Source organism: Aethalodelphis obliquidens, unplaced genomic scaffold (genome assembly GCF_003676395.1).
Source record: "Aethalodelphis obliquidens isolate GAN/ISIS:26980383/991018 unplaced genomic scaffold, ASM367639v1 scaffold41, whole genome shotgun sequence".
NCBI classification, from domain to species: Eukaryota; Metazoa; Chordata; class Mammalia; order Artiodactyla; family Delphinidae; genus Aethalodelphis; species Aethalodelphis obliquidens.
The window spans coordinates 2,189,255-2,200,256 of record NW_020837985.1 but is presented as its reverse complement, the minus strand read 5'-3'; the positions used below and the strand labels follow the sequence as shown (position 1 = coordinate 2,200,256).

Here is an 11,002-nt window from a genome sequence, read left to right as displayed (position 1 = left end):
TACTCTGCTGTGACCACTCTGCAATCTAATTGACAAATGGAACAGACTGTAAAGCATCATAACTAGAAGTCATGAAGAACAAGAAGATACCCTGATTGTCAGCAGCTTCCCGTATGTATTCACCTACTCATTGGACAAATAGTTATCTAAGGCCTACTCTAGGCCTTGCAAGGTGCTGGAGCTGGGATACCCCCAAAACAAGACGGTTGATCTCTCCTGGAGATTACATTCTGCACAGAGTGGTAGCTTGTTACCAAAAAGCAAACAGGATAATTTCAGATTGTACTGTGGATTGTGAAGAAACTAGCCCTGTGACCCTAGTAACTGGTTTAACCCTTCTCAGGGGCTCTCGGTGCCCTCGTCTGGAAAACCATAGCTGCCACACTGGGCCCCCCTCCCGGCCCCCCGCCCCGCGGTTTCAAGGATGAGGTTAATAAACTGAGGTCTGTGAGGGCCTCGGACTCTCGGGCATCGCCTCCTCACTGTGGACTTTTACCGAACTTCCTTTAGTCCCCATCAGTCGGGAGGAGGGGCATTCTGGGCCCCTCTCCCTAAACGCTCACCAAAACTAAAACAAAACTCCTGGCTTGATTATTTCCCCAGGAGAGCCTAATAGCCCAGAGGATGCCGAACAGCAGGAAGGGGAAAGGGGCTTCGCAGTTCTTCGTAATAAAATCCCATTCCCCGGCGCCCTAGACCCGGGCCAGGCGCCAGCGCGGCTCGCTTAGGGTGGCCAGAGTGGGGTGGAGGGCTGTCCCTGCTCTCCACTCCCACCGCGCGGGGACCAGCTGCCGCCTGGCCTCCTTCTCCTTCCTTTGCCACCTCGGAGACAAGCCTGACAGCAGACTCTTTAACAGTTCTGGGGCAGGGTGAGGTGAGGTGCTGTCCCCCCGCCCCACTCCCGCCTCGCGGTGGGTCCCCTCCTTCTCCCAAGAGCGGGTCTAGGCAGCGAGAGAGGCCAAGGAGGCTGCGCCCTCCTACCCGGCTCCGGGCCGCGCTGTGCCGGGCCTCGGTTCCTGCAGGGGTGCTCTGGATCGCGGGGCTCGATTGTGACAGCTCGGGGTTGGAAAGGGTGCCGTCCTTTCTTCCCACCCCCCGCCCCGCAGCGATCCTGACGCCACTCGGGCCTCCCCCTCCCTGCACCTCGCCAGGCCGGGAGCTGCAGGAGGACGGGGCGCAGTTTCCCGAGTGCCCGGCCTCGCTCTCGCGGCTGCAGAAGCTGCGCCCTGGGGGCGGGGTGGGAAGGCAGAAGGGCCAGAGGCGAAGGGGCAGTGGGAGCCCCAGCCCCGCGGCGCGGCTTCAAGTTTCCACCAGCGACCGGTTGTGCAACAGCCAGAAGTGCAGGAGCCGAGGGCGCCTCGGAAAACAAGCCGAGCCTATAAACAAAGCCACGTGGCCTCTGGGCTGGGGGGGCCGGGCTAAGAGCAGGCGCCTCTTCCGGCAACAAAGAGCCGCGGCCAGCGGCCCGGGATAAATACGGCGGCCGGGACAGCAGCGCAGCACTCCAGGGAGCCCCGCGCGCCCGGCGACCCTCCACAGCGCCCCCCGCGAGCACAGGTACCCCGCTCCGCACCCCCGATCCCGCAGCCCTCCACTCGGGCTCCCTGCAGCCGCTCCCTCACCGGCCCCGGCACCCCGAGCATCCGCCCAGGGCGGCGCGTCTCCAAGGCCGCCGGGCCAGTCCCGTCCATCAGCCCGTCGCGTCCATCCGTCGCGTCCGTTGGCAGTGCCATGCCATTCCTCGGGCAGGACTGGCGGTCCCCCGGGCAGAGCTGGGTGAAGACGGCCGATGGCTGGAAGCGCTTCCTGGATGAGAAGAGCGGCAGCTTCGTGAGCGACCTCAGCAGGTGAGGGGATCGCCACTAATTTCAGCTGCGCAGAACTGACCCGGTTGGTCTCCGGGAGCGGGTCGGGTGACTGGGACTCAGGCCGGGCTGGAACAGGGTGAGAAGGGAGCCCCTGACCAGAAGGATGGAAGTGAGTTGTCCGGGTTTCTGCAGAGGTCGCCAGAGCACGGGATTCGGGGTATTTGGTTTCTCTTATGGTTCAAGGTCAGCGTCTCCAAGTGGGCACGACTCTTTACAGAACCCCGTGTCGCTCTGAGAATCTGACGACAAACGAGGATCTAGTCCCCAAACGCTAAACCTTAAACACACAACTTCAGGGGTCCCCTGCCTTAAAGGACACCGGTGTCGCGCGGTTTGCGGGTCGGGGCGCCGGCGAGTGGGCTGCACAGCTTTCACCCTGGGGTGGCGGGGCTCCGAGCACAAGCCTGGAGACGGGATTGCACACGGGTCCCGTCGGGAGCACCTCCAGGCTCTTCCCACGCACAGGCGACCACAGAGTGGGAAGAGAGGATGAGTAACCAGGAAGGGGCCGCCAGATGGTCCCTGGGGCACCAGCGCTTGCGGGCGGACTTGCGGAGCCATGGTAAGGACTGAGAGACAGAGCTGCGGAGGAGGGAAGGGAGGCGGGGTATAGATCCTACAAGCCTTGTACTTCTGGGAGGACGGCGTCTTTGCACCTGTTTCCTCGGTGGCCCTTTCAGTCAGTTTTCTTTGTAGAGTGAGTGCGCCCCCATTTCAAGTGATGCCTATCACCTGCAGCCCACCTGGCTTGCGTGAGCCTCTGGACTCAAGGTCCACCTGAGCTCTGTCAATCTGGTGGAAAATCCGAGGTCCACCGTGCCTGCTGCTCTGCTTCGTCAATAACACAGGGAAGCAGCGACTAATGAGTTAGGTGGTCTGGGGTCCCTCAGTCATGATCTCCACAGATGGCTTCCGGATCGCTGCCATTTGGCCCAGAGGGGATCAGTGCAGACCGCTTACCCTTGGGTGCCTTTATCCCGGGCCTTTGCTGAAAACCACTGCTCCACACCCCAGCCCTTAAATTGACTTCAGTGGAGAGTTCTGTACCTGGGCCAGCTTCCCACTCAGATTTACCAGTGGTTGTTTGCCTGAGCCCCTGGCACTCAATTTCACGAAAACTATCAAGGAAAACTCGTTATTGCCATGTCCTGACCTCCAGAGCCCCACACCTGTTTGTGATTTGTAAAGCATCACCTTTTGTCTTCCAATGGGAAAAAAATGTTTAATCTTGGGGGTCTGCCAGGAGAGACAAGAGCACATTGACCTTTATGTTAAAGACACTTGGAAGCAGTCCCTGGGGAGTTTGGGGAGCACTGTAAAGAAATCTTATTTATGGAAAACCAGATAATTTACAGGAAAATAAAAAGACCAACTGCTGTCACTAGACTCTTTTAAGTGACTCTAGTTACCAACTAGGCCTAAATTATTCTCCCTAGACTAAAAGCTTCCTTTTATTTTAGTAGAGTAGAAACTTCCTTCCTTCCTTCCTCCTCATTCCCAAGAAATGAGGATCTAATATTTTAGTGCTTTATCTTTGTGTAACAGTTTGGATTCTTTCTAGGGAGGTGCAGTCATGATCTGCTGAGCTGTGTCACAGTGGCCCACCCAGATATAAGTGTAGCATGCTCCTCAGCGGGAAACAGACCATTGGGTTCAGCAGGAGAGGTTCAAAATGCAGAGCCTCTGGTTCGCATAAACATTCACACTGCATCTGCTCCAGGAGAAAAGCGGGTATCACTCCTATTTCCAAGTAAATAGTGGTGCCTCTCCCTCCACAGTAGGGGAGACCTGGAGAAGGTTTTACCTTACCACAAAAGTTTAACCCAGGCTGGAATCAGGTAGCTTCCCACCCCCTCTCCCCTTCTTGAACCTCCTTTCTTTCCTCCATTTTCACGCTTTCTGAGCTAGAACTGTCACCACCAGCATCATCACAAAGGGTGATCGATATAGTGCCCACCTGTGGCTCTTTGATGAGTCATCTGAGGAATCATTTGGTAGCTCCTAGCAAAGCAGCTGGCTGTTTGTTTGCAGAGTGTTTTTTTCCCCAGCAATTGTAAACAATCCCTTCCCTACTTAGCATGAGAAGTCTGCCAACTTCTTAAAAGCAGTTGGCCTTCTGAGACCTGGGTTTGTAGTCTCGAATATCCCCACTGTTTTCAGTCTTGGTGATGTTTCGCTGTGATGTCAGGTTTGGGCTGAGTGCCTGCCTACTCAGGTGAAGTTGAATGCCTCCCCTGTTAGGAGCAAACAAGGCAGGCCCTTTTGTTTGTTTTTTTTGTTTTTCGTTTTTTTCGGTACGCGGGCCTCTCACTGTTGTGGCCTCTCCCGTTGCGGAGCACAGGCTCCGGACGCGCAGGCTCAGCAGCCGTGGCTCACGGGCCCAGCCTCTCCGCGGCATGTGGGATCTTCGCGGACCGAGGCACGAACCCGTGTCCCCTGCATCAGCAGGCAGACACTCAACCACTGCGCCACCAGGGAAGACCAAGGCAGGCCCTTTTGAAAGGGAGGGAGCGGGTGGATGTAAAACTGAGGCCTGCAGGGGCCTCATGCACTTACTCTGATTCCACCTACCATTCTGTGAGCTGCCTGAACAGGAGAGAGGGATGAGGGTACACTTGGTGTATTGCAGCCTGGGGACAGTGTTTTTGTGTTGACCACAGTTTGTCTGCCTAGCGCACCTTCTCTGGACTCTGCTGGCCATTCTCTCTGTGGTCCAGGGCCCTGTCCTCCTCCAGCAGCAGAATGTTACAAAACCCCATCACAGCTAAGTGCCCTGAACTGAGATCATGGGAGGATTTCAGATAAGCTTCAAGCAGGGCCCCTTGTGAAAAAGTTGAAGCTACATAAGCTGGAAGAGGAACGGCAAGTGTTACATTTGAGGAAAGAGTTCGGCATGAATTGGAGTGATCCAAGAATGCTTCAAGGAAGTGATGGCTGAGCCACCTCGTGTGCAGTCTTCCTCACCAACGACCCCCAACCCCGCCCCAGCCCACCTCCAGGATGAGTAATCTAAGCTCCCTGAGCCTGGGCCACTCTTCTGCAAGCCTGCAGTTCAAAACTCCAATGTTGCTTTCCAGTACAGCTAAGACTGAACCGGAAGCAGGAAGTTTACTTCAGTGCCCTGGATGAGTTAGTGAATAAGCAAATAAAAATAATAGTTAAGATTTTATGAGTGCTTACTGTGTGCAAGGCACTGTTCTAAGAGCTACATACACTAGGCTGTTTGTTTTGCCAGAACAATCCGGTTACTAGCCATGTGAGCTCGACAAATTGGGTATGTATTGGAGCAAATTAGCATAGAAACTCATTGGCCTTAATCTACAAGTAAGCCCTTTGGGGTAGGCCACAGCTTTCTTAAATGGCCTGTTATTACAAATGAAATGAGAAATAGGGCTTTTTTTTTTTTCCTTCCCTCCCTTTATCTCTGCTGCCAAATGGGCCTATTTTGAAATCTTTCACTTTTTCTAAAGTTGTCTTTAAGTATCTTTGTATGTGTGTGATGAAAGTACAGGGCTGGACGAGGTCTTTTTTCTTATTCTAGGCCTGTGCCTATAAAAATCAAGATTAGTAAGATCTGACTATAATATAGCGACTTTCTGGTTATTATTGAATTTAATGAAGAAAGCACCCTCTTTAAATGGTTTTGCTTATTTGAAAAAAAAAAAAATGTTGTGGTTCCTAAATGGTGGTGGCTTTTCTTGTTCAAAATTTCAGTTGTAATTTTCCATTGGCTTTGCATTTCCTTGAAATGGGCATAACTGAACTCTCAAAATAGCCTCTAACTGAAATATATTATTGCTTAAAAGAAAACATATAAGCAGGCAACACAAATAAACCCCATAGCCCTTCCTTCCAGGCCCTACCTCTGAAGTCCAAAACCTATTGTCTAAGTGAAAAGTGCAGGGTTTCTCTTTGGTTAAAGCTTTTCTACATTCTCCAGTGGGAGAGCATCATCAATTATGTCAAATTCTTCTTAAACTAGCTTTGGAAATGAGTCACTTGGGCTTAAAGCAGGTTATTGTTGTTTCTGTGAAGAAAGCAAGTGCTCAAATTCCTTTGAGGAATGTTTTCAATTAGAAAAGAATAAGATGAAATATAAATATTTAACATTGCTAAGGAATGGTCACAATCTATGGCCCAGGCTCCGAAAATGTTCTGCTAAACCTTAAATGTGTGATTGAGAATAAGGCAGCTTCATTTTATGGTTCTCTCTATGTGGAACTCAGGCTGTAGGCTTTTGTTCATGGTGTATGTGCGAGTTTCCTTTAAAAATAAGGCTTCGTGTGGTATTTTTACACAAAATGGCCTAACTTTGTTTTCTAAAGCTGTTCTCAGCTTTGGTACATCATGGACCAATCAAGTGACTTTCCATCTTTCTCCCTTCTCCTCAGCATTGATTGAAATTTCTTAAACTAGCTCTAAGGGCTCAGAGTTCTACTCTCCCTTTCTTCTGCCCCTCTTTTCCTGCTGACCTTGGTGCAAGTCAACTGACTGGTCGGTGGTTTTTTGCCTCTATAGCTGTGCAAGCAGACAGACACACACTCACATGTGACACAAAGCTGGACCCAAAACATTCACCCTGGGCTCACTTAAGAAAGTGCCTCTAAGAGAGCGCATTTCCACAGTAATCGCTCTGAAACCTAAAAATATCCTGTTTCCCTCAATGAAAAAGAGAAGGCTAATGATATTAGGAAACTCAGTAAATGGTATTAAGCATGGCCTTCTGAGGGAAGATTAACAAATGACTGATTATCTATCAAGCCTATCCCTATGGGTCCAGAAACACTGAGTATATTGTTGGTAATGTCACGTGTAAGCATGTTAGTAAGATACTTATTGTACTTATTGAAGTGCTACTGGAGAGACCATTGTAGCAACAGGATACTGGAAATTGTTTCAACCCCTCTTTTCTCTTTTACATAATATCCATACAATGGAGAAGTGCAGGTGTACCTCATCTTATCCAACAGATGTAGGTCCAAAAAAGATATAAATTAAATCATATTTTAAATTCAGCAGAAGAACTCAGAAAATTAAAGGCCTCTAATATATGGCTGATGTAAGGGGAAACAAACCCTAATTGATGTTTTACTGGTTGGCATTATAAATCCTGCCTGGCACATGCATGCCTCACGGGAGTTGGGGGGATCGGGGAACCTGTCTTCTCGTTGTACCTCAGTATTTCTCCTGCATTGCTTCTGTGGAAGCTCTTCAGAGACTTACTCTGAAATCCCATTGCATAACAGAATAGAACTCAGTCAGCCCCCCAAATGACAGCTCAGCTCAGTTTACTGAAGGAAATATGCCCCTGACCCAAGTTGAATCTACACATCTTTAGTGACCTGTGAATTGGCCAGTTCTGTCTTTTCAGCTCTTATAAATGTATGAGTTGTAAATACAGCTTGTTTCATTTAGGACTCAAGGTCTTCACCTCACAGCATGATGCCTACTGTTAGTCAAGGAATTATATAAAACCTAAACAACTAGTACTATACGCTGAACATCTCCTAGAGATGCAGTCTGTAAGTCAGATTTTTGTAAATGTTTTAAAGACACAAGGGGAGCATGCTAGTTAAAAGCAGCTTGGGTTCACTTTAAATAGGTGAATTGTATGGTATGTGAATTATATCTCCATAAAGCGGTTTTTTTTAAAAAGCAGCTTGGGGTGGATGTTTTTGCAAAATGAAAGTATTGTGTATTATAGTGATACCAGTAACAATTCCTCTCCCTCCCTCCCTCCCCATCCATTCATCATTTTTGCTTAAAATAATGTTGTTGTACCCCGCATGGCTCCTAAAGAGTGCAGGGCTGTGCGTCAAATACAATGGCAGACACTGTTGGGAATTCAAAAGAAGCAGAAGCCCCCGTCCCTGCCTTCCACAGAGATGTGACACTATTTCATCCCCGAAGAGGGAAGACTGGGCCCGTACAGACTTCTTTTGAGTGATTATTTTATTGTTTGGTTTGAGGAGCATGTATGTTTGTGTTTTATAACACAGTAAGCTATTTATAGAAACAGCTCATGTTAAAGTATAGCTGTTACAGCTCATCCCCTCTTGTCTGTTATTCCTAGTTACTGCAGCAAGGAAGTATACAATAAGGAGAATCTTTTCAACAGCCTGAACTATGATGTTGCAGCCAAGAAGAGAAAGAAGGACATGCTGAATAGCAAAACCAAAACTCAATGTAAGCCGTTTGTTGTGAACTTGAGAAGAAAGCTGAAGATCATTATGATTGGGTTTTGGCAGGGGAACAAATCACACCTCACATGTTTGGCATCCGCTTTCATGTTGACTGTGTCATTCACAGAGGTTACCCGGATCTTTGCTCTCAGAAACCTGGCTGTGCATTTTATGAGTGAGATTAATGTATTCTTTACAGTCGTGTTTATAAGTCAGTTGCTAGTTGGGGTGTTTTTTCCCTGCTTGTCACTTACATTTGACACAGTTAAGTTTAGTTATTATTCAGTGGTATGGTCAGCTGAACCAGTTCCAGTGTGTGCTTTTGTTTAGAACTGTGTTTTGAGGCTTCGAACATAGATTTCTTTCTCCCTCTTCCCTTGTATAAATACTAGTAACATTTCTAGATGCTGGATGTAAGTATGAACAGAGAGTATAAAGTTCTATTAATAAGCATGAATTACAGATCTTTAGTTTATTCCATCTGTACTGCATGGCTTCTTCATATTATCTGTTTTATTTCTACTCTTTATGGCCTTGTTTAACTTGTAAGCTTGGCATTTAACACAAACTCGTACTTGGGTATTAGATTTTTTTCTTTAATTTGGAGCTCTGGTATACTCAATCTGAGTATCAAAGACTTGAAGTGCTTCCGACAAAGTAAATTACAACTCCAGTATTTATACACTGCAGAAGTTAGGCATTTGCCTCCCCTTAGATTGTCAGTAGTCTGTCCTTTTTTGTCGAAACTTTTTTACACTTTGGATTAAATGAAAACGAAACAAGTTTAAAATCTTGGGCATGTTATAAATTTTAAAGCTGTGGGGTTTTGGGTTGTTTTTATTTTGTCTTTGTAGATTTCCACCAAGAAAAATGGATCTATGTTCACAAAGGAAGTACTAAAGAGGTGAGCACCCATCTGTTTACTAAGGAGTATGCTTAGCTTTATGCCTCCCCTGACAGGGTAGGGGCGAGACTGGGAAACTACTTCACATCATGACTGTCTTCTTGGATGTGGGTGGTGGAGGTCTGCAGCCCACTACCTAGCCAGCCATCAGAGTTTGGGGCTACAGAGAGAGATGCAAAAGTCACTAGGTGGGCTCCCCAGTCATTCAGTGGGATGATGTATGTAGCAATGCTTTATAAAGATTAATATTCCCACATCTCAAACACACTATTATAAAGCTTTAGCCTTTCCCTCAGGGCAGTGCCTCCCTTTTGTTCTAAGGTCTCTTTTAGACTTCAACTCAATTCATTTTAGCCCTGGAAGGGTTAATCACTAAATACGGGAGAAGTTTTCGTGCGCACCCAGTGTGAGGCTGCACGAGCTAGATGCAGAAGAGAACAAGACACTGTAATATCTAAATTTGCATGGCACTTTGTAAAACCCTTTTATGTACATTTTCCCGCTGCACAGGCATTTGCTCAGATAACTAGGATACAGGCAGTATGACAGATTGATAGAATTTCTATTGCTGTCAGGGACCTTGGAGAACATCTAGTTCGCTCTGTGACTTGAGGCCCTGAGAGGGCCAGGGATACACCCGAGACCACCCAGGTACTAGAAGCAGAGCTGGGACTGTGAGTCAGGGCTCTCTACACCCAGTGCCTTGTGTGTTCACAGAGAAAAGACCAAAACTTCTTTGGCTTCTTCATGAAGCCTTAAAAACGTTTCTGATGATCACAGAGAGAAAAGTACCAGAGATGTGGCAGACAGAGTTGACACACATGGGGCTAATTCTTCCCCCAGGAGTATGTTACAGTGACCAACACACATCACATACCCAGCTCCCAACCTTTCCTTGACAGGCAAGTACAAGTGCGTGCAGAGAACAAGGGCCCAAATGGTACATGTCACGACTTTAGTCACTGACTAAAGCAGCTGCCGGCTGTACTACCCATCTTTGTGGCTCATGGTGGGGCAGGGCACCAGGGGCCCAGGGGCCCAGAAAGGGCTGATCATGGCACAGGAAAGCAGCAGATGGCCATAGGTTACCTAACACAGCCACCAAGCTTGTCAGCAGAGTCCAGGCAGATTTTTCTGGAAAATGACCTCTGCACCCCCTGCTTTCACATTCAGCGCCATGGATATTGCACTTTGGGGGAAGCCTTCAACAGGCTGGACTTCTCGACTGCCATTCTGGATTCCAGAAGATTTAACTACGTCGTACGGGTGAGTCTCTGTAGATTACCCAGACTCCCAAGCTGAATTGTCTTTTCGGGTTGTCTTGAAGTAGTTCCCCCACACCAACCAAAAAAAACACAAGCAAACAACTTTTTAGGACCCTGGGGATTTTAAGGAAAGCAGGAAATGGATTCCTCAACTCCCCCCTCCCCCGATGTACTTCAGGTTCCTATACGGATACTGAGATCCACGTAGGATGGAGCCATCCATATGGATGTCCCTGAGATTGGCCCCCTCAGACAGGGGCCGCCGTAATACCTCACGTGAGCCACAGTGCAGGCAGCACGGGCTCTAGCAGTAAGATCAGCAACAGAGAATTCAGCAGAAAGCAAGTTGTAAAGCACCTTGGCTTGTTTTAAAAACTTTGTGCACCTATGATTGTTCTCACTGTCCTTCCTGCCCGGCTTTAGCTGACTCTAGGTGACCCTAAGGCATTCTTGGTTTAAGCCTCAAAACTGGGTGAGTTCAAAGCACCCCAGAACTTCTTCCTCCAGACTCCCTTCCCCCACCCCCATGTAGTAACAATATTCAGTCCCAGGTTCACTTAAAGCCTGAAACTACCTGTTTGGCTCAGTTGCTTCCCATTTTAAACCCTATGTTGGAAAAAAATAATTTTTTAATGAGCTTTAGCAAAATATTAATGATGAAGGTAGTAAAGCAAGGAAGTCTAACCATGACCTTCAAGTCACTGATTCTTTTTAGTTGGTTGGTGGTTGTTTTTCCCCCTAAGCTCCCTTGTATGTTTTTGTCAGTGGTTCCACCTGGGCGGG

General features: G+C 48.2%; 1 protein-coding gene across 1 annotated transcript in view; it reads left to right on the top strand.

Annotated features, from left to right (window-relative positions):
• Positions 1–1,095: 1,095 nt before the first annotated feature.
• Positions 1,096–11,002, top strand: part of FBXO32 (F-box protein 32) — a 29,447-nt gene continuing 19,540 nt past the window's right edge. Inside the window, exons 1-4 of the mRNA XM_027132377.1 lie at positions 1,096–1,847; positions 7,942–8,054; positions 8,905–8,954; positions 10,128–10,220. Coding sequence (XP_026988178.1) covers positions 1,732–1,847; positions 7,942–8,054; positions 8,905–8,954; positions 10,128–10,220 — 372 coding nt within the window. The 5' untranslated portion in view covers positions 1,096–1,731. The remainder of the gene's footprint in view (positions 1,848–7,941; positions 8,055–8,904; positions 8,955–10,127; positions 10,221–11,002) is intronic.